The 24,599-nt window shown below is 35.6% G+C and overlaps 1 protein-coding gene across 1 annotated transcript in view; it reads right to left on the bottom strand.

The window, feature by feature from the left end:
* Nucleotides 1-24,599, bottom strand: part of LOC134667959 (spondin-2) — a 49,772-nt gene that overhangs the window by 6,729 nt on the left and 18,444 nt on the right. The window contains exons 2-5 of the mRNA XM_063525393.1: nucleotides 21,290-21,552; nucleotides 12,748-12,947; nucleotides 3,201-3,305; nucleotides 2,539-2,718 (exon numbers count right to left, since the gene is read on the bottom strand). Of these exons, the coding sequence (XP_063381463.1) occupies nucleotides 2,539-2,718; nucleotides 3,201-3,305; nucleotides 12,748-12,947; nucleotides 21,290-21,479 (675 nt within the window). The 5' untranslated portion in view covers nucleotides 21,480-21,552. The remainder of the gene's footprint in view (nucleotides 1-2,538; nucleotides 2,719-3,200; nucleotides 3,306-12,747; nucleotides 12,948-21,289; nucleotides 21,553-24,599) is intronic.

Genomic DNA, 24,599 nt, shown 5'->3' with positions numbered 1-24,599 from the left:
GCCAAAACGTTGGTGTCAAAATATTTCATTTAAGTGTAAAGTTACTCCAATTTAATTTTGTGATAAATTAAAGAGTGATGCGCACAAAATTGTAGCGAACTTAGGTTAAATTATAGAACAGAAGTCACAGAACCCGACTGTAATCTCTCAACAATCCGTTTGTTCACTAGACGTAAGCTCCTTTCTCCAAAGAAAATTAAAAATAAAAACAAAAGAAAATGTTATTAGGTTAACAGTAGTATAATTTGAAACAGTACGTCAGCAGCAGCCATCGGTACGAGTAAGGCGAAGACTTAACATTACAAATTACGCAATTTGTATCTGTCTGACGCAGGGCTAATGTGTTGTCAGCTGTATTGCGAAACTCCACTCCTACTGGAACCGGGTGTAAAAAATAACCTTTAATTTTATGAAATTAACCAAATTAGTTAAAAAACATACTATAGATAATTTAAATAGTTCTTGACTAAATTCTGACTTAATTTCTCATTAATGCTCATACTTTACTTTCTCAAACAACATCTTTCTATATGCAGGCGAAATATTATTTTAGATTATCCCAAAAGGAAACATGTTTGTGGCATAAGTGTTGATTTAAGCGTTTATATATCGCAATGACCACCGGTGGACGGGCAGCAGCGTCCCTCAAATTCGGTGTACTAGACTGCGATCACCAACCCGCCTGTCGCCTGGCGATTATGGCATTCACCCCCCAAAAAAGGGGGAGGCCTATGTTCAGCAGAGGACTTCTTATGGCTAAGATGATGATGATGATGATGATATCGCAATGTGGAATTCCACTTTAGATTTGTTTTATGGATTTTGCTTAGACTATGTACTTACTTCGTGAATATCTACAAAACAATGTAATAAAGGCCATATTCTGTCGTAAAAATAAACTGTAATATAGGTAAGTATATTGGATCAGTCCAACTTTTAAGTACTAAAGTAGATTTATCTGTTCTACTACTTACTCTATTTATTTTTATTGTGAAAGAATACTAACTTTGTCTGTTTCTTGAAATATTTATAAAACAAATAGACCTAGACATTCCTTTTAAATCGTATTTTAAAAACACAGCAATCGCATTAGAGCGAAGGAGAAGAAACCTGCAAGGATAAGGCTGTGACGCTAACCGTTTGAAAGCGATACATGAGAATGTTCTTTGCTTATTACGTAATGATGTTACTATTATCGTTTGTTTTCTTACGCTCAGACATTTGAGAAACGTCTGAGATCTTACAACACTGATATAAACCCTCGTAATGCTTATGTCAGAATTGTAATAAATTAAACTTCACAGGAGGACTTTTAGAGAAAGAGGCAATTTGAGGTAAATCAAAAACAAAATGATGAACGCATGGAATGTGCATGGAATCAGGCAAAATAGTTATGGAATTTAGAATTTATACGTTTATACTAAGATTCTTTTAAAGCATTAAGGAAAAACAGCACGAATAAATGAGATTTTCGGCACGTATATTTCGTCTATTAATTAATTTAGCACGTATTTTTATCATTTCAATCAGAAATCAGTTTTGCGTATTGAAAACATAATATAAAAGTATATTTAATAATATAAAATTCAAGTCTCTCGTTACTGATTCACTACATTTTTACTAATCTGATTAAGATTATCAAAGTGATTCCCGTGCCACTGCCTCAAAACATTAGATTACCTACAAATCTTGAACTGCTTAGTATGTAAAAAATTTATAAAAAAATGTTTAATCATGAAACAATAAATGCTTCGGCGCCATCTTTAAATAGAAACTGAGTCACTATGATTATGATTTTGAATGTACCTACAACCTAATCTCTTTGGGTAAATAAATATGAGTACAATAAGCCCCCGGCCGTTTACGAGAGGTGTGGGACGAAAATCCTTGCGATCGTGAACACGTGGATTGTTAGTCGAATACATACCTTTATTACGAACTGGAAAGTAGCTATAGGCGGCAGTCTCCTCAGGTGCGGGTAGAAGAAGGAGCCAACGGGACGTGAAGGGTACTTGGACGTGATGCGGTAAGCGACTAAATCCTTGCCTTGTTAGTCGAATACATACCTTTATGAACTGGAAATTAGCTATAGGCGGCAGTCTCCTCAGGTACTTGGCGGTGATGCGGTAAGCGACTAAATCCTTGCCTTGTTAGTCGAATACATACCTTTATGAACTGGAAATTAGCTATAGGTGGCAGTCTCCTCAGGTACTTGGAGGTGATGCGGTAAGCGACTAAATCCTTGCCTTGTTAGTCGAATACATACCTCTATGAACTGGAAATTAGCTATAGGCGGCAGTCTCCTCAGGTGCGGTTAGAAGAAGGAGCCAGCGGGACGTGAAGGGTACTTGGACGTGATGTGGTAAGCGACTAAATCCTTGCCTTGTTAGTCGAATACATACCTTTATGAACTGGAAAGTGGCTATGTGCGGCAGTCTCCTCAGGTGCGGGTAGAAGAAGGAGCCAGCGGGATGTGAAGGATACTTGGAGGTAATGCGGGAAGCGACTAAATCCTTGCCTTTTTAGTTGAATACATACCTTTATGAACTGGAAAGTGGCTATGGGTGGCAGTCTCCTCAGGTGCGGGTAGAAGAAGGAGCCAGCCGGATGTGAAGGATACTTGGAGGTGATGCGGTAAGCGACTCCTTGAGGAGCCGTCGGCCAGTTGGGTGCTGTGAACGTGAACCCGTTGTCTGTGCCGGCATCTAGTGGGTCCACCTGATGGAAAAATGTTAAGCAATATATATAAATAGTAAATTATTATCATCGACCTACGATAGCCTACTGCTAGTTCTTGAACATTATAGACCGCTTCCAAGGCGCGTCATAAAGCATGCTTAAGCTATAACATAACGCTTAACGCATTTAGTCTTTTTCCCTATGAATAAAATTAAAATAAGAAGAAAGAAAAATAAATGAAAATAAAATAAAATGTCTGCCCTCCTACATCATAGTTTGCATGCATATTATAGTAAGTCGACTACGAATAGCATGCGCCTTATTAAACATGTCGTGAAATAATAGAAGGAAGCCATTCGGTACCATTAATGGAGAAATTGTGGTATATCATGAGGTTTTACTTAAAAACTTATCTCAACTTGATCGCTATTTTATTGGCTATAATAGCGAGGCTTTTGTCCGGCAATACGAGTAGACGTCTTTTGTTGAAGAACTTTGACATAATTAGATAATTCTAATACCTCTATTGTGATGCTGTCCAACCAATTGCCGTCGACACAGAGGTCGAAGCTATCCACCCCCACGAACCAGTCGGGGGAGGGGATCATCCTCGCCATTACTGATACCTGAAACAATAATTTGAAGTTATCATAATATTTCTTGTTATTTAATTAGGTACCATTTGCGTTAGATCTCTTCACTAAGTTCCTTCGGTATGTCGGAATATTCGTTAGCAATCGCTTTTATGGGAACTATCGGTAATTGACGTTTTATATCATGTGACCGATAAAATGTGATATTTAAATTATATAAATCATGAATAATAAAATAAGAACTTTAATAATTGGCTATTTCTGTATAATATCCACCCGTCTTCCGTTATTACAAATTAGTAATAGACGGTTGTTTGAAAACACAGACAAAACATTCTCTAGACTGAGCATAGTCGCGCTACCCCCTCTGCCACGCATACGGTAATACTCCATGTTCGAGTCGAAAAAGTCTTTGTGTGACGTCCGTGTCTTTGAGCGGACAAATCACGGCACGGGATTTCGCTCACCTCGTCCCGCACACCCCCGCATTTTTGGCATCATCGGTTGCGTGAAATAATTGCTCTAAACTCGGTCTAGAGGATTCCTAGTCTATGTGTGAAAAGCTGTTTGGTATGGAAGATCACAGCAGGCATTGGTATTGAGAGTAGTCACGCACTAAACGGAAAGCCAATATGTTAATGTTCACATCAAGTTATACGTGGGCGTTTGTTTTCAGATTAAGTCACAGGTTCCCCAAAAATGCGTCAACATTTTTTTACTGCGGTATATTGTTGATAATTTTAGAGTTAAATCGTAAAAAGTCTGCAGCGATTTTGATAGCCCACGCAGTGCAAGTGTCATTTTAAACGTCAAACTTCTATGAAATTATGACGTATACATAACACTTACACTGCGTGGGCTATCAAATCCGCCGCAGGCTTTTATTGGTGCGACTATAACAAACTTTTGCGTTTGTGTATCAATGCTAAAGAACGATAGAAGATAATACGTTTTGTACTTAATAGTTAAATTATTGTAGTTTTTAATAACATTTTGTAAAGAACGTGTAAGGAAGATAAATATTGATAAAAATATTTGACTACTTACGTTTTTTTTTGCCAACCCGTCAATTTACAGTGTTTTTCCGTAGTAAAGCGTAATCCCTCTCAATGAAGCATAAAAAGATCAGACGCATTAATTCCTAGTCGTTTTGCCGGTAGGTAATATTTAAATAAATCTCATCTCACGTCATGTACGCAGGTGAGCCGTGGTTTAGACAGTCGGTAATTAATATGTCCGGGGCAGGCGCGTCATGCCCGAGCCTTAAGGGGCCCACTGATTAACAGTCCGCCGGACGGTATCGGCCTGTCAGTTAGAACAAAATTTTGACAGTTCCGAACAACTGACAGGCCGATGCCGTCCGGCGGACTGTTAATCAGTGGGCCCCTTTACTGAGCCTCTGGAACTTGGGATTGTAATATACCCCGTAATCATTGTTGAAATTTATTGAAAATCAGGGTTGGCAAAAGTATCTACCATAAGGAACCCTAATTTCACCGTGAACGTGATTCAGTCAATTCACAATAAAAACAACAAAATATATTATGTTTTCCTAGCAATGCTCGGTCTTCCAAGTGTCTAGGAAACTAATGATGAGCGCTAAAGTCCAATAATTTTATTTCCTTCAGTCCACAACTCCACAGTATTCATTTCATCTATCAAAACATACCTAACATAGTTATTATATTACAAAAATACACGATTATATTATATTTTCACGTTAAAAGTACACGTATAAATTTTAATTTTTTATAGCGAAATCAAATAAAAGCGGTATTTTTAATAATATGGTGGTTTTAAATATTACACATTGCAACAAAAATATCTTCTCGGGGAAAATAAATACAATACCTACGTACCTATATTTTACTTTGGGTGGGTAAATACGTAGGTAATATCGGGTTTTATTTATTACTTATTAAAGGGACTACAAGAATAAATTCTTAATGCATTTGCAATTTGAAAGTTAAGTAGGTTGTAGACATAATTTCTTCAAAGAAAAAGAAAATTCATTAAATTCGTTTTACATTTCATTTTAAATCTCCTTTTTTAATCCACTTCCCGTCCCGGCACACGCGCCTAATCAGTCCTCCCCCGAGGATGCTACTTACGGTGCCTTCGTCAAATTACGTCCCACATTACATTCATTTCACATAATTAAAATGGAATTGACATAAATTATTTCCGCAGGGACCCATTTCTTAAAGCTCTATTAAATTATGTACAGTCGCCATCAGATATATCGGAGCGGCCAAGGTGATCACAATATCTGAACACGCACTCTAACGCCTTGACAATAGAGGCGTGTTCAGATATTTGTAAGCACCTTGGCCGCTCTGATATATCTGATGGCGACTGTACCCTAATTATTTTCACATTTTTTAAATATTTATCCCAATTTAGCAAGCAGTTCTTTTCATTACTTAAAAATCTATCACCTACTCGGATTAAATCCTTGATTATTCTTCTTAGAGAACTTTGTCCAACTTGAAGGTAAAAACAAATCACGGTCCCGCCGGACATCCGTCAACACCCACAAACCTAACCAAGTGTGTCATTCCCATCGCCTACCAACCATAAGGGACCCAGATGCTTAAGTCAACCTTTATAAATGGCTCTTCGGCTTAAACAGTTATTACGGAACTTCTAGGTTACCAATAACTGAGGGCCTAACGCGAAAATGCAAAATTGAAATTTCGTTATCTGAGAAGCACATCACTCTTGCTTAATAATATTCTATATAATAAAGAGGCCAGCTAAAGAAACCATTTACACGATAAAATTTAGTATAATGGTTTAATTGAGTTAGTATGCTTATTGAGCTTAGTGAACACTGTCCAGACCTTAGTTTAAGTAGGTGCCAACTGTCGCCTCAACTTCCGATATTGTTGTTTGCGTAATATAGAAGTTTGCGGAATTATTCGAGTTCTTGTTTACCGAGTCGGTGTCTCCAACACCGAGGTGTGCCCGTATAGGTTAAGTGGTAAGTGTGAACTCCAAGATTATTATGTGTTATTTGGGAAAGTTTTAATTAGTCTGCCGTCTTCACTAGGTTTTACGATAATCCTTGGTTGTATATGAATTTAAGGCATGCTCTAGCTAGACTAATCAAATTTGATAAAAAAGCGTTTTGAGGAATCAATTCCCAGCAAGCTGGAAATATGTTTAACGCCTTCATTTGGTCCTAAATGCGTGTCATCAGAATTTGCGCAAGGATGTGTATAAATGATTTAAAAAAGCTCGGAAATACTTAAAAGTATACATCTTCAAAACAAGCCAAAATAAACACCGTTAGGTTTGTGTCTATTAATTAGAGATGCCACGAATATTCGGCAACTATTCGGTATTCGGTCTATTCGGCCACTTTGCCGAATATTCGGAATTCGGTCGAATGTTGCCTACTATTCGGCCGAATACCGAATATCTGTTGCACCTACCTAAAAAAAAAATTTCACAAAAAAATAACCAAAACCAAGGTGTATTTAATATTTAAAATGTACTCTTGGAAAATGGTAAAATACGAAGACACGTTTTTGGGCATTTGTTGATTTCAAAATATTTTATTTTTATCTTGGGTCTGATTTGATTGACTCTAACTACATTCATTAATTCTGTTCAACATAAAAATATATTCTAGCAAATGTTGTGCTTTGTTGGCGGACAGTTTTCATAATAATTGTGATTCAAAATGTACGCATGTCGTGCCGAATATTCGGTATTCGGCCGAGAGGGAAGTATTCGGCCAAATTCACTATTCGGGGCATCTCTACTATTAATACAAATAAACCTATGGTCAAAAATACATTTTCATGACGTCGATTGACCCTATCTTTCAACTAATAAAATTTCTTTAAAGTAGGACATAAATAAGAAAGCAGCAAATTACATATACCCTAATGCAAATATACATCCAAATATTCCAGTTCGCAGTAAATCCAATTTAGTAAGTCTAATGAGCATTCCCGGTTTGAACTTAGGTGGAACTTACATACACTACCTTTCGGGCATTATGTCCGAAAGCCCAATCCATTAACCCGGCCCTACTCACGTAGAGAAAACGTACGTCCGTCAAACTGGGTCTGAAGGCCAGTGATCATTTTGCTCACTAGATGGTTATAACATGACTTACGCGGCCCAATTCGAACTTTAAGATACGTCAGTTAATAGATCTAGAAAATATATGGATTAGATATGTCAGTGTCAAACAAGTGTCAAACAAGTGTCAAAAGCGACATTTCTTCAAACAAAAACGTCACTTTTGACACTTGTTTGACACTGACATATCTAATCTATATCGTTTCCATATCTATTATTTGACGTATCTTAAAGTTCGAATATAGCTGACGGTTACAACATGAGTAGCATAAGTACAATTGTTTATATGAGTACGCGAACGCTGGTTTCAATTACGTCAACGTTGCTAGACTAACTAAAAAGTATTTAAAAAATACATATCAAGAAATATGAGCTGCACTTTATGAAATAAACAAAGAACTACGGTTGGTCGCGTATTACTAAACAAGTATGAGAGGTATATAAGAGCGCTTATATGGTGGAGATTGCGAACCTAAGTATCCTTAATATTACGAAGTCTATGGAATGTAGTCTATGGTTAAGGGTTATTGAGTTTGCTCCCTAATAAACAATATCAATACGTTTCAGATACATAAGTGTATTTTCTGATACGGATAAATCAATCTCGGTAGGCTGCAGCTACCGTTAGTTATTGGTAATCACATCTAGTTCGTTTCGCTCTGGTAGATACCTATGGATAAGGACTGTATCGTTTATTATAAATACAACTTTACTTAGCCGTTTTTTCTGGTATTATATTTTTATTAAAAAATTACACATATAGTTTAATTAGTGCTTTAATAATAAGTAACATTTCGTCCTGGGAGATCACGTAAAGCATATGGTTTGGACAATATTTACCCAATCCTCCCGAGTAACTACAACGATTTTGGACAAATACTACAAGAAAATTTACGGTTTGCGAACAAGACGAGATATTACTCAAAAAAAATCGTACTATGTAAACAGCAATTATATATGATTCGTAAAGCGAAACATCTGGGCATAGTCTAATCATTTCTTTTAGTTGGAAAAAAAGTTTTGGATCTGTGTTTGGTGGCCTTTTAGAGAATATGGCATGTTACTTACGACAACCCCGACTTTGGTATACAATATAACCATCATGGAGCGTTTCTATCGACCCGTTCTAGCCATGGTTCAACGCCATGAATGTCCGTTAGGCTTTGGATTTCGGTAGATTCTTTTAGCTGTTTCCCTCATTTCGCTGGCGTCAGAAATTGACGGGAATCCAAAATATTGCATAAAAAGTCGTTTTCATGTAAAGATAAAAATTCACCACATTTATTCTGTGGATGTTCAATTGAGCAATCATGAAAAGGACACTTAGATGGCATATTTTGGCAGCATATTAACGTTTTGTTTCTTTAAATCGTACCAAGGAATCGGTGAAATAGTCTCAAATTAAGCTCGATAGGCTTGTCCAAATTACACTTGCTAGACGGTATTAAAATCATCATAAAGTCCCTAAAATAAAATAAATGTAAAACCTTCTTACATCAGATATGGCTTAAAAATACCCCCAGAGTATACCTTAAGAACATAGTAATACAAAATAATACACACGTCAACAGTTAGACCAGGTTTTATTTGTATTTATAATAAACGATACAGTCCCAACTAGCAAAATAGTCGTATAAGAATTGATTTACTCAGCCTGTAATCGTATAACAGCCGAGTTACGGTTGTTGAAACACCAATATATCGTATAACAGCGGTTAACTCGACTATTTAGCAATTTTCGCTAATTAGTGCTATAATCATGTCGTATAAACGTTTATAGCACTATCTTTTAGCACTTTTATTCCACCTTTTAATATATGCTGAATTAGCGCTACTAAATCTCTTTTATTCAGCATAATTGTTCTATTAAAATCATATAACAGCTATAGAATAGCTAATTGTCTGAATAAGGCGCTTTAATACAACTGTTACTCAACTCTCTTCTCTGTTGCTATAAAAGCCTATTAAAAGCAATCCAATAACCATTTGGCAACAATGCTGCTGTAACAGCGCGCTTATATCATAATTCGGGTAATGGGGCTCAAACCGCTGTTATAGGAGCTGAAGTGTATTTACAGGTTTTATTCAAATTGTATTCAGCTTAGAGTACTTTTAAAGAGTTTTGAACTACATTAACAGCACAAGTCAGCCATGTTGTACGTTTCAATATAGTCCGGTGGCCAACTGCATGAAACCCTACCTGATAAAAAAACAGAAAATCCTACTCTGTAGGGGTAGCTGACTTTTAGTAGCATCAACTGCTCTTGGTCGGCCGCGGCTTAATTTCGCAAATTTTGCGTAAATGGCAAAATAGTGGCACAAAAATTCATCAAAAAAAAAACCCCATCGTATAATAGAATGAAACTTGCAGGGTAGGATAGCTGCCTTTGAGGACAGCAAAACAAAAGTGGTCAGCTACATCCTGTGTTGGCAGGTTCCTGTGTTCGACCGAATTTGTGGTACCACGTGACAACTACAATTTACCTCATCGAAAAATAGAATGAAAAAAACTGATTGTAATACCTACATTAAATTTGTTGACGTATGTCTTGGTCGGCCTCACCTTAGCCTGATAGCTTTTGCAGTCCGTCCGCATTAAAATAAATGTGAATGGCAGCAATCCTACAAGTGACATTCTATTTTTCGATGAAGTAAATTGTAGCTCACGTGGTACCACAAATTCGGTCGGACACAGGAACCTGCCAACACAGGATGTAGCTGACCACTTTTGTTTTTTTGATGAATATTTGTACCACTTTTTTGCCATTTGCGCAAAATTTGCCAAGTTAAGCCACGGCCGACCAAGAGCAGTTGAAGCTGCTAAAAGTCAGCTACCCCCACAGAGTAGGATTATTCTATTTTTTTATCAGGTAGGGTTTCATGCAGTCGGCCACCGGACTATAAATCCATAAACATGGCGACAACATGTGCTATAAGTGTAGCAGTAAACGCAGTTACTCGACTTATAGTCGAATTAATGAGATATAACAGAAACTAGATCGTGTAAGCAAATTTTTACTTATTTTAATTAATATTTTTTTATTGAAATTTAAGAAAATAGGCGGCCCATGAATATATATGAACCAGTGCCTTTGGTTTTATCAATAAAGTATTTTTCGCGCTAGGTTTTACTGTATTACGTGTACTTACAGACAGTAAAAACTTATGTACACAATCACGGTAAAAATAAATGTCATGGATGACAGCAGTAAAAAAATACTTAAGTACCTTTTTGTTTTATTAGATACGTGAAGACGATTAGGCCTCAAACTTAATCAAATAATTGAAATATAATCGCTTACCTGAGATCGTTTTTAGCACATATTTGTTGAATAAAAGCATTTACTGCACTCTTACACATTCAAAATGCCGAGTAAAAGCAATTCGGCTACTTTTACGAAACATTTTTGCTGAGAAAAAGCAGTGCGGCTGCTTTTATAGAACACTTTCACTGAGTAATAGCAAATTGATAATGTTTATAGAACAAATAATCGAATAAAAGCACTATCGTTGCTATTAAAACACTAGAAGCGCTTTATATCAACTTTTACTCAACTCTTACAGCATCGATTTGCTTCTTATACAGCGCTTACTCTATTTTTATAACACTTTTAGTCTGTATAAGTGCGCCTTTTCGCGTTGAGTAAACGCTTACAGGACTTTTATTCGACTGTTTTTACACCGTTTATAGCACCAAAAAGCGAAAATAAAAACGTGCTCTCAACTTTTATAGCACATAGATTTGCTAGTTGGGGTCCTTATACGCGATGAAGTTGAAAGAACGGTAATGATAAAACAAGATGAGTAAATATTGATAGGTATTTTTGTATCATTTTGTTTACCATTCAATATTAATATGTACTTAATTATTATTATGTAGGCAATGAACATTTCGATCGGCACAAGTATGAAGCCCAAACTCGACCACCCTAGAAAGCCGAAAAAGAACGTAAGTACATATATTAAGGTGGTTCACTTCCCATACAAAAAACAATTGCGTTCAATTAAGTACTACATAAATATGTGATGAGTCACACAACCGTAAACGTTCAAGAGCATTCAAGTAAGTTTAATGTTCAATTTAAACACATAACATTTCCCGCCATCGCTATTGTCGTTAATTGTAAACGAACCGAATTGGACAGATAAAACAAACGCGATGCGAACGCGATAAAACCACAATTATTTAAGAAACAGTACCTTTACTTTCCCGAATTAAGTATGTAGGTTATAGAAATGTTTAACTTCATTTTATTCACGCACCGTTTCGTAAGCTTTTTCAGTTACGATACCGGAAAATGTGTAAAGTCACGTGGGTTAAAATAGACAAAGTAAGTACATATATTATATCCGGGACAAACGAAACAGCTTGGAAATTCCATACAACAGATATTAATAATTTATTGACTTTCCGGTTAATCCCTTTGAATGTCATTGTTAAAAATTTGCTACTAAACTAATTACCTTGAATTGTAAAATTTTTGTCCAAATTCTTTGGGACGTGTACTACAAACTACAAGGCATACGAAAGGTAGCGTCCTGTTCCCGAATTAGTCAGGGTTTTCCTTTTCTTCAGAGTCATAATACTGCTTATAATATTCTCATCATAATAAAACCTCCCCCTTTTACAAATTTGAATCGATACTTTTTTACTCGACAACAACAGTTTGACGTATCGTAATTGTTGTTTGCTCCCCAGGGCTTTAATTAGTGGTGAAATATGATATTTCCAGGCATTGTGGAAGGCTTTGTGCTATAAGTACCAACGTTGGTTAAATTGGGGAGTTATTGGCGAGCAAAAGTTTCGTTTTATTGTTCTGTATTTTGGGGATGCTTGTTAACGGATTCAGATTGTATTGTGAAATGTATGTACGAGTAGGTAGTCTGTATTATATAAGCTACTTTTAATGACTCCGTGAATGCTTTGTTTCTTACAAGACAATGATCCTGCATATAGTATTTAGTATTTATACAGGTAGACAAACTGAATTAATATGTTGTAATAACTGAAGAATTTGAGTAATTTCGAAACGAGGGCAATTACGAAATTCCCAAATGGCTTAGGTATATTTGAAGTAAGAAAGCATTAGGTAAAATACTGTAATTACTTTAGCAATATCTACTACGACCCTTTGATAAACGTTGCATTCGGCGATGTCGCCAGAAATTACTCAAAATAGTTTAGTACCTAAGTAGGTACCTTTACAAAGGTTGACATTGACTAAGAAAACTACATAGTCTCTCAGCCGCCGCGGTGATTATACGTTCCTAAATAGTGGTAAGCGCCGAGCCAAGAGCTTCTTCTGTGCGCCAGACTAGACCTTTGGTCTACATACAAGACAAGACAAGTTGATGAATTCGGTTGATTGACGTCACTTACCCTTGAGTGGTTCCCATCAACAAAGAATTCAGCCTCCGTCCGGCCCGCGCCCTGCATCACGGCGGGCGCGCCGAACACATCCATAGTGCCCGGCGCTGAACCGAGCGCGTCAGCTCGCCCGGTTTCCGCGAATTGCCGGACTGGGGACGAAACCCGACGGCCTAGGCGGAACAACACGTACGATCGGTCGTGGGAAACGCCTGTAACAAAAGAAAAACAAATAATAGTATATAGAGTTAATTCATACAAAATCGTATCGTATGTATCGGTATGACAGCATGGGAACAAAAAGTCACGGGAATATTTCAATGAGGCCCCTGGTTTCATTATTTCAATAAAGGATAACTCACGCTAGACCGGACCGTGCTAGATGTTTGAAATGAGTGTATAATCTAATCCATTGGGCATAGAAAAAAATGTATTTACTTCCAATCTTCCTCTAACATACACAAAAATATCAAAGCCAGCCGTAACTGGGGACCGGTTTTTTAATTTCGACCACTCGATTTCGTGTATTTCGTTAAATAATATCTCCACTACTAGACATTTAAATTATACTAATAGAATTGAAATCGAGTGGTCAATACCAATGGATTCCAAATTTCGATTCGCTCGTATTTCAAAAATTTGCATTTCGCCGTTTTCCACCGATTTTCGAGTGACGAAATCGAGCGATCGAAATTCAAAAATCGGCCCCCTGTAAACCAATCAACATTGATGAAAGATTTTTGGATACCTAGTTAAAAGTAAGGATGCACTCAAATACGTAAATAGAAATCACCAACCACTGCACAGTAAAATGTGATTTCTGAAAGTACTTTCCCTATTGGATCTCTTTTGAGATGCAAAGACGGAATGAAAAAGCAATAAAAACTTTACGCTGCGCAATCGGTCCACGACTATCCGCTGAGCTGTGGGTAAGTACGTACTATTCGGTTTAGGGTTCAGTTCTAGAAGTTTGATTTAAACTATAAATAAAGCGTTCAACCAGTTCCGACAACTAGGTACAGTCAGTAGCAGGAAATTACTAAGCGGGCGCGGTGTTCAAAATTACCTTGACACGCTCTTATTCTCTTAACAATAAAGTCGCGTCAAGATCATTTTGAACACCTGGCCCGCTTAGCAACTTCTGCTGCTGACTGTACCTACTATGCATTGTATGCATAATATTATTTTGATATTATTTTGAAAAATATTGATTGAGATTTTTTATTTAATCCATGTCTTGTTAGTATCATTTAAACTCGAAACCCTATAAACTAAATGTTATTAAAGATGTAACAAAATGAGGTTTTAACTCATTATTTTACACTGCTCATTACAATACTGACCCAATGTCTTAATATAAGACAGTCGAGGCGTCCGGCTACCATCCTCGGGATGATGTTATAAAAATACTACAGTTAGACCAAGACAAGTCTACAACGATTTTGATAGCACACGCAGTGCAAGTGTTATTTTTCAACATTAAACTTCCACGAAATAAAAATCAAATCAAAATCGTAGTTGCAGACTTTTCTTGATTTAACTCTATACTAACTTTATGAAAACTGAACTTGCCAAAATGGACGTATGAATATAAAAGTAAAGCTAAATTGCGTTGGGATTTGCCGCTCTCTTGTTTTTTTTATAGTTTACCGTGGTTTAATTAAATTTTTCCCAGCGCTATAAAAATCTCTCTTACCTGTATTATCAGGGGCTCTGTCTCGGTTACGCTTTAATTACAGCCTTTATGCAGGTTTTATCAGTATTTTTGTATTATGAAAGTTTATCTAAGGTAATTGCATGATATCTTAACGTTACAGCAAAGATTATTAAGTTCACTTGCACATTCCAGGGCTAGCCATCGAACTTGGAGTTACAAGTATCGGACTTACACTATAGTTTAATCCTGTATAAACGGTTAACTCCGAGTTAGTTGGCTAACCATGGAACGCGCAAGTGGTCCTAAGCCAAGAAAAGAAAATATAAATAAATTGAAACATATCACTCTCAACAATTATGAAGAATTTAAATCGAAGGAATATACTCGAATAAGTCAATGCTGATACTCGCTAAATCCTTTACACCGTTTGTGTCATGCCAAATACAAACATACATGTGTATAATATGTCTGATTTACATACAAACTTATGAAGCCGAACGTACGACAATATTAGTCACAATACCTAAGGGAATCCTAGTTGAAGATATTAATACTATGTTTACGTAACGATGAATCAACGGCTAGTGAACCCAGTCCGCTGCCAATTGGCAGTCGCACGCGCACTTCGGATAAACAATACGCGAATTAAACTAGAACGACACACGCCACTTCACACTTCGGGGACTTGCGCTGTTTTACAACGAGTTGCAAGACTTGTTTGAATAATTTATTCGTGCGCAGTGACAGGTGCAATGAAGCGGGCTTTAAGAGGAAATTAATTCTTGGTAATTGGGATTTGGGGACTTTAATTAATTTGAATTTCATTCCCATTGAGTGATTCTTTACAAAGGAATTTTATAAATATATCTGTTATTCTGGTGACTGTAGTGTTTTACAAAATATGTGTTTTATTTTGAATTTATCATTCTGCCCATTGATTGTAGTTCCATGGAATGTTTTAAAATGATCATTTGTCGTTGAATTTATGTAGGTAGGTGTAGGTATGTAAGTACTTGATATATAATATAGTACCTAATTATACCTACTTACGTATTACCTATATGTAAAGAGTGTTAATGTGTAATCACGTGGTTCTAAATAGAATAAAATTATTTGCGATATGATAATATATAGTAATGTAATACGTACTGTCAAATCTTTATTTTGTAATTTTTTACCTACAGAACGATTGTTTCCAGAGTGAATTTTTTTTCGGTGCTCCCAAAATACTAAAGTTTTCTTGCGGAACTGGTAACCTCATTGTGCTGTTTTTGTATTTCTTTTCGGTGAAATGTGTCATCCTTGGCCTAATAAACGAACTGTGTTATAATAATTTCTTGAAATGACTTACCTACTTATTTTATCTACATAATATAAACGTAAAAATCCTGACTGACTGACATAAAATCAATCCAAACCTGCATATATTATTTATTCATATAAATGTTATGTCACTCATAAAACTAGCGATACAAAATTAATAACCTACCTATAATTATTGGACCAATAAATAATTCATTGTTTCATTTGCATCCATTAAAGCCACTTAAGCCATCAAAGTGTTTGTCTGGCCATGTTAAATAGGCCGACAAACAAGGCAGACCTTTATTTACTTTCGGCCCTTGGTTGTTTTTACAGGGTGGAAAATTGCGTTTTAGCAGAAAATAGATTAGTTATATACGCGAGCCGTATACAAGTACACCAATTTAAAAGTTTTAATGTATTGCACGTTTTGTAATATAAATTAATTATGTATTTACTCTAAGTAACAAGAATAAATGGAACAGAAGTTAAATATTTATTTGAAACACCAACATGTTTTATTTATTATATACAGTGTAGGTAAACATATCTAAGAATGTAGCTGGTAATATTATGATATATTTTATTTCAGTAAACAGAATCCCCTTTCAAATGTAATACAGGATAGGTACCTACCTAATTAAGTATTAAGGGGCCCACTCATTAACAGTCCGCCAGCCGGTATCGGCCTGTCAGTTGTTCGGAACTGTCAACTTTTTGTTCTAACTGACAGGCCGATTCCGTCCGGCGGACTGTTAATCAGTGGGCCCCTTTAAGTTGAAATTATTTAGATTATAAATGGGGTTACATTTCCAAATTACTTATAAATAATTCTCGTTATTATTAGACGTTTTCTTATTATAGATACGCCTGTTTTCCGTGTAAAATTAAACTATATTGAATTTCGAATATTTCGTAAATGTTAACCAATATTTTGTGGAAGATGTATTAATTCATTGCCATATTGTGGTTTTCTAGGAACTTATAACAGGTGTTATATTTAGTTTACTCATCAATTGAAATGTATGTTTAGTTTTTAACAACATTTACTTAAGAGTTTTTTTTATATGTCATAGAAGTACCTACTATTCTCTCATAATTTCATGTCGAATAGACTACTAATCTACTAAAACATAATTATATTAATATTAAAAACATCAGATAACAGTATAAGTCCAGTAAAACAGTAGGTACCTACAGTAGTAGTAAGGGTTTCAATCATGTACTCGTAAATTCATCAACCCCGTGAAAATGATCTAATTTCGTAAGACAACACAGTGTAATACAAGTTCGTCGCAATTTTAATTAAGACAAGCCTTCGCGCACTACAAGGGGTCTATTTAACTCCACTACACGCCAGGGATGGCGGGGCATACCCTTGTATACCTATACCAAGGACATGTCCCCAGTATATCAGCAGTAATTAGGACGGGCTACCTTAAACTAATGGTCGTGTTTTTCCTTACACTCCCCTAATTTACTTTTTCCGTTGGAAAAACTTGGGTTTGGGACGTTAATTTATTTAGTAATCTAGAAAGTACTTGTTTTTAGACTGTGATAGTGAGATACTGATGTTAGTTTTTATTTTGTTTGGAACAGTAATTATGATAGGTACGTTATATTAGAATCCATATACATACCTACGAGTAAAGGTCCTGATACAAACTGACGATTCTGCAAGCTACTAAAAATGCTTCCAATTTTGTATCTGCCCTTTCCACCTTCTGGAGGGCCATACTGTAGATTATTTTGCACACCGTTCTGTGTACATTCGTCAAACGCGTTCAGACTCAACTCTATTTTACTTGAGCTCTGTTACCGTAAAACCCACATTATTAACATTATTGGTCCTTTACAAACAGTATATAGAAAATTTCTAACACATTGTTCAGTCATCATCAATCAATAGTAGCAAATCAAAACGCTCCAAAAGTATCTAACTTCTTAAATTACTCTCGTATGCTACAGTTTATTTTTTGTACATACATATCTCTGCTTGTTTAGCAGCTAAAGAATATAGAGTATACTTTTGACGCGTAGTCTGTTCCGCTACTTTTGATACCAAAACATAAAACGTAAACGAGTGCTGACCCAAGCTAAACCACTGCCCCCCCCCCTATAGGGTTTATGACTTAAAAATTTAATAGAGATTCTCTGTGTACGATGAAACGGTGTCGAATAAAAACAAAATGATTTTCAAAGTACAAAATTTTAGTTCAATGACAACTTCCACAGCAGATCGCACGTACAATAATAGCACAAAAACAATAACACGAGTTTCAAGCCGTTAACCGCACAGAAAATAAATATATTCCACAGTCATAATACTCATAATTACACGGTCTTATTTTTAACCACCTATTCACCTACTTGTCGAGTAGCGTAAAGCAGAGTTCATAATTAGGTTATCTTGGAAAATGTATTTTTTGCCAGCGTTTAAAAACCTTATTTCTTTGGCATAAGCCCTATTTTGAGCGTATTTCATTAGAAGTTCCGTATAACGCACTTGGTACTGCGCAGGGATTAATCCACTAATTAGGTACAAAGTTACGACGGTACTCAATCCGAAGCGTAGTTATTTAATAAAATACATAATAATTTTGGCCTCAAAGCGACCCGGGAAAATCTCAGAGTTAAACAGATTTCGCAACTTCAAAGCTTTCATTCGATTTTATGGGATTTTCGACTAAAAGATCATTTAGTGATTTACCTACCTTTTACATTTAATTTTATTAGCTACGCTTTTGCAGAGAGTTTGGAATATTAAGAGAAAATCAGTGATAAGTTTAGCGATAAATTATGTAGGGTCTCAGAACAAATATAACATTTATTAAAATAAGTACCAAGATTTATAATTCTTGTAATATTTAGCTTTTGTATTTCTAGTAATAGGAGTAAGTTTTTCTATTTAAGGCTGGCAGTCGACTGTAAACATTTTAGATTTCGTACCTACATTTTAGTTTCTAATATGCGTAATAGTGTAAACAAGTACTTCTGTAAGCAAGTTCACTTATATTATTAATTTATTGTCTGCTTTAACAGAGTTGCAATTTACAAACTAGATACGTAAGTGTGTATCTACGAGTAAGAGTGACATTCCATTTCCAACTGCAGCTGCAATACTGTTCATATTTTATGGAAATTGACAATGACAGCGACGCGTTTCCATAGTAAAATGAACAGTATTGCAGCTGCAGTTGGAAATGGAATCTAAGACGCTCACAACATTATTTCTCATTCGTTTTGTGTCTGTATAGTTTAATATAAAGTTTTAATTAATGTAGGTAAATCTATCTTGCAGATACAGTAGTTCATGGTCATCCTAGCCTAATTCTACAGAACCAAATCTGTCCTCCTACTCCGAAACTTGAAATTGCCCCGTGTAACCTAATAGAGCTGTCTCAAAGGCTTCCGGCAATGGCGATAGTTTTGTCTCCATGTGCATCCCTTCACAACGCTTCCCGTCATATAATAGTGTTGTGACAGTGCCGTATTTCCTGTCACTATCGATAAGTGAAGCTATTTTAACGCCTGCCGCTGGCACGGCGCCAAACCGAACGACTAAGGCAGCGTGTGGAAATTAATCGTCTATTCTGAGATTTTTGTAGCTTTGAAGTTATTTATGAATGGAGCGTATTTGTATTGGTTTATCTTAAACTGTATAATGGGCTTCGCGGTTATTTTTACTACGATTGGTTAAGTATGCGGCCACGTATTTTACAATAACAATGATAGATCAAAAGATTAGATAATAGTACGACGCCGCTTCATTTTTACGAGTGTTTTTTTATAGTTGTGCAACAAACTTTTTACGATATTGCAGCACAAAGGAGTTTTGATGTTTACAAGTGTCTAAACTACTTTACGTTTTATGGAATGGCCCTACACCTAAATATATAACACTATTGTGGAAACAAAACATTGAATTATTGCGTAAGTATGGAAAATCAACTAGTAACGGTTGTATCAAAAATGCAAACATTTATTGATAATAATGTAATACATTTCTTATTTAAGTAACATTTGCGTTTGTTATAACTGATTTAATCCGTAAAAAAGATATAATTACTATCTGAGTGTGACAAATAAGCAAAAAAAAAACATAATTGAAGCACCCAAATGGAAACTACAAAGGAGTGTCCACAAGATATATTAGTCTCTCTCGTAATTGAAACTGAATGCATTTTGTACGCAGTAAATCAGGACGAGCCGCTCTGGTCGCTGCAAAATGGATCATAGCGGCATCGGCATTGAATCATATCCTATTGTTTATTCAGAAGCTTCTCGGAATAACTCTGCAAGGAATATCAAATCGGACGCAATATTTTTATAAATGTTAATGAATGAAGGATATTTTTGTATAATTGAAAATTGTAATTGTTAGTTCAAAGGATTTAATGAAATTAGGTACATATACGTGTACCTACAATAGTTGTCGCTAAAACTAAGTTGCTGCCATAGAGTGGAAACTTGTAGCACTCGCAGTTTGATAACTGAATAACAAATATAATATGTATATTATAAGCATTACTTATATATAATTAATCCTTTACAGATCTGGGTACTACATAAACTTGTATTTATGGGATTTTGATTAAGTATTATGAAATACAAAATGAGGGAGGGGGGAGGGGACTAAGACGTTACAACACTAGCCGTAGAAAAAATATAAATGGTAATGGACATTTATATTGCATTATTTAATAATTATCAACTGACAAATATCTAATGTAAGCAAGTGTCGCAGTCAGGTAAAACATATTAATAATCGTTATAAAATATATATCAAAAAACTTGAAGAATAAATTAAATTTGTTCCAAACAAGTAACAGAAGCAACATGAAGCTTTTAAGAATGTAAATTTGGGCAATAAATTTCATTCGTTGTTAGTTATTTCGGCCGAATTCACACAATTGAGAAAATTTATGCATCAACTCCAAACTTTGAACATCGCAAATCTGCGAATGAATGGATAATTTGCAATTATGATATTTTTTACCTTTATTTATTATTTTATCTTTATAAAATGAGCAGTTTAAGATGCGTAGTAATTGAATTAGCGTAAATGGTTATTCTTTTTAGTTTTTCTAATTAAATTCTGTTCTTCTTTAGAAAATTTCTATTTGTAATCAATAGTTAAGATAACACCATTATTCAAGGCTTTTTTAATTTAATTACGTAAAATACTAATTGTATTTATGAATAAAAAAAATACTTCGCTCAAAATGAAATTATTACAACTACATATATTAGTCCAGCCTATTTTGAAAGTATTGTGCATCTCCAATGGGTATACCTAAGCTTAAAGCATGGGTATGTTCAGATTATTCACATATATGTAGGTACATTACACTTATGTTTATTATTTTGTAAAATTAGAGCTGGGATAATTGTAATAGGTATATACCTACTTAATTACCTATTACTTTGTGAAAACATTATTCTATGAACAGAAAAAAACAGTAATCTATTATCTACCGCGAGATATAGTGCCTTGTAACAAAGTATAGCCAATTGCAGATAACGTTTCTTTCAATTACCTCTATGGGGTATGGCTAGGTTAGGCACGAAATTGAGCGAAGGAACTGTACTCACCATAAACCCTCGACCACTGCGCCGGCGGCCGCCAATCCGGATAATGTTTCGGAAACTTTTCCCTCGTCCAGTACGTGTGCAGCACCATCCGGTACACGGTCATCTTGTCCGGGTTACACGTGTCACTGTCGGTCGGCTGCAGTGCCGCCGCGAGCGCGGGCAGCACCAACAACAGGACCCACCGGGCCATTTTATCGACACGGATATCGACACGCGCACAACACTAATCCGTGTTCATTGTCACAACATTATGACGGTTGTACCTGAAACAATGGAACATGCTTGTTAAAGTGGAAATTCACTGTGAAGTTTGAATATTCATATGAGTCTCAAAGCAGACACAAGAATATGATCTTCCTAAATAAAGATAAAGCTAGCGTATTTTCATGTTGATATTTTACATTACTTGTTCCCATTAAAATTTTGATTTGTTTGTCTTTCTCCGAAACCACAAGAACAATGTCGTTATAGAATGTTGGAGCTAAATTTCAAGTGAATTTAATAACCGCTTAAGTCCCGTTATAGTGAATAACAATTTTATTATTCCAGGCAAATATAAAGCTAAAAGGTGCTATTTAACAAGTGCACAAAAGGACGGAAAACTGGAAAAACTTTTTCCTCTACATTTTGTGTACTTATGAGAACTTTACCTAACAAACATTAGAACAAATTTCCATTTAAAACAAATAAAACTTAAGAAGGATTTGTATGTACATTCAATCCTGATGTGAAAAGATAATTTAATCTAATGACAGGTTCTCTACAAATAAAATCTCTCCAAGAACTTACAATGAAAACTACTTAAAGCGAGCCATGGAGATCCACTGATTCTGCGACTGAGCCAGACAAGAATGAACCTTACTGTAAATCCTTAAGGACTTCGGCGGACATTGTCGTAGTACAGATAACTGAGATAAGTTTTTACAAATAGATGGAATAGAAAGACTCATGAAAAAAAACACACATAAATAAAACAACGGGTTGCACTCCGGGAGTGCCGGCAGAAGTGAAAACCCAATGACATTGTAATGGCTAATCTACACGATGGGCCAGCGCCGGCCACTCCAAGGGACGCAGCCATGCGGTAGAATGAGATAGCAATATATAAATGCGTCCCTTGGAATGGCCGGCGCTGGCCCATCGTTTAGAGGAGCCATTAATTATACTGATACCCGAGGGCCATTCTGATTTAAAAAATATTGTTTGGTTTTCGATATGACCTTGACCATCATATTGCTGATTGATGCACCCCCCAGGTCATTGATTTTATTTTAATAACAACATTTTTTACGCGCGCATACCTATTTAATCATTTAAATTTTAAGTATTAATGTGAGATTTAGTATGACGGTAATCAGACCAATTACAGCCACAGTGCCACACCTACTCGCAATAATGTGGAATTGTATGGAGCGGTATCTAATGCATGACATTTTAAAGGGAAATTGAGTTAAAACGCGCTTACCATAAGGTCGATAATTCTACATTTTATCCGTGATACGGAATGTCCAACTTTATAATAGTTTGTCGATTACTTCGTAATAGACCAATTTGTTACTAAACGTCGATACAGAATTGTTTAATTGGCCAGTACTGTACGGCATGCTATTACGCAGTCTTTTCTGCAATTGTTAGTTTCCTTTTTGGGTATTTAGGGTGGAAAAAAATATTTTTTTTATTGGGTTAGTTTTTACTGTCATGATTTTAGCAGCCATACATACTTATTTCTGAAATTCGTCAGGTTTAGTATTTATGGTAGGTACTTAGAGTTTATAATGGAATTTATTTTATGATAGGTAGTGCAAAGTGCACTTTTATAAATGACCTGATAATATTTAGAAAAATTGTCTTAAAATTGAATACTTAAGGGTATTCATAAACGTTTACTAAAGTTAACAAGCCGGTAATAATGTTTTTCCCCTTCCGACGTATTGGTATAATGGAAAGAGACAAACGATTATTATCGGCTTGTCAACTTTAGTAAACGTTTATGAATAAGGGGGTTAGTCTATTTCACAATAAGCCTAAAGCCTAATACAGACAATCCAAAAATACATTTTATTGGTTGAATAAATAACACCGGGGACGTCTTATGGCTGAGATGATGATGATGATGATGATGATGATGATGATTATGATGATGATGATGATGATGATGGTGATGATGATGATGATGATGATGATGATGATGATGATGATGATGATGATGATGATGATGATGAAATAGCACAGAAAAACAGCAACACGAGTAGGGGTAAACAACATTACAGGCGCTGTTATAGCCTAAAAAGCGTTAGGTTTTAAAAACTCGAGTAAATCCCGTTTTCGTAAAGAATAAGACGTAAAAATTGTTTAAATTAGCTTGGTTGATATTTAAGTTCACCGAGTTATAGAAGATGTAGTTAATGTACCTACTAGCATGTCCAAATATTTCATAGTATTTTTTTACCTACCGCGTTATCAATATACATCAATAACACCTCTAGGGGGGGGGGGGAGGGACTCTGTTCGCAATGACATTTTCAATTATAGCTAAACGCGTGTTCCGTTTTTTTCTAGGTTTTCTTGACATATAAAATACAAATTTATTAACACTTAATTACACGTCAATTTTTTTGTTAATAACGATACAACGTTTGTGATTCGAATATATCATCCTAAAATAGATAAGTTCAATGCCCGAGGTGACATAGTTCCTGAGCCGTATGGATTCCGAAGACAAATTGAGCTTTCTAGAGCATTATACACTGGTTAGAGTATATAATATGATTGATGAGATGACGTAAACATTTGTTTGCTATGTATTTTCCTACTATACCTATATTTATTTTAAAAATGCAAAAGTAACTTTGCCTGTTACATGTGTTTAGATGAAATTTGGAATGGAGATAGTATTGAGTCCTGAGGAAGAACTTACTCGTTTTGTACTTGCTTCGGCAGTACATATACTACCATACTAACTTACACGTACTCGTAGGTTAGTTCTTATCACATTCACGCAATTCACACATTCTACGCAAAATAAGTCGCGGGAAGAAGCTACTAGAAGTTTGTTTGAAAACTACAAATAAAAAATATACTAGCAGATTTTTACTGTGATTTTTCTAAAATCAAATAAGTAAGTAAATAAAAACAAAGCCATACTAGTCCCTAGAAGTATGGCGTATTCTTAAGAGCCAACCAGGAGTGGTCATTCCTCCATACAAACGTACTCCAAGTTTTCCTCCGTGGTTGTTGAAGCTAGAGCAATGATTTTTTCAACACAGATTAATATCGTCAATATCTGTGTCGGACCGTTTTGCTTCTTTTG

The sequence above is a fragment of the Cydia fagiglandana genome, chromosome 10, assembly GCF_963556715.1.
Source record: "Cydia fagiglandana chromosome 10, ilCydFagi1.1, whole genome shotgun sequence".
Lineage (NCBI taxonomy): Eukaryota > Metazoa > Arthropoda > Insecta > Lepidoptera > Tortricidae > Cydia > Cydia fagiglandana.
The sequence above is the reverse complement of the archived record's forward strand: the minus strand, read 5'-3'. Positions and strand labels throughout refer to the sequence as shown.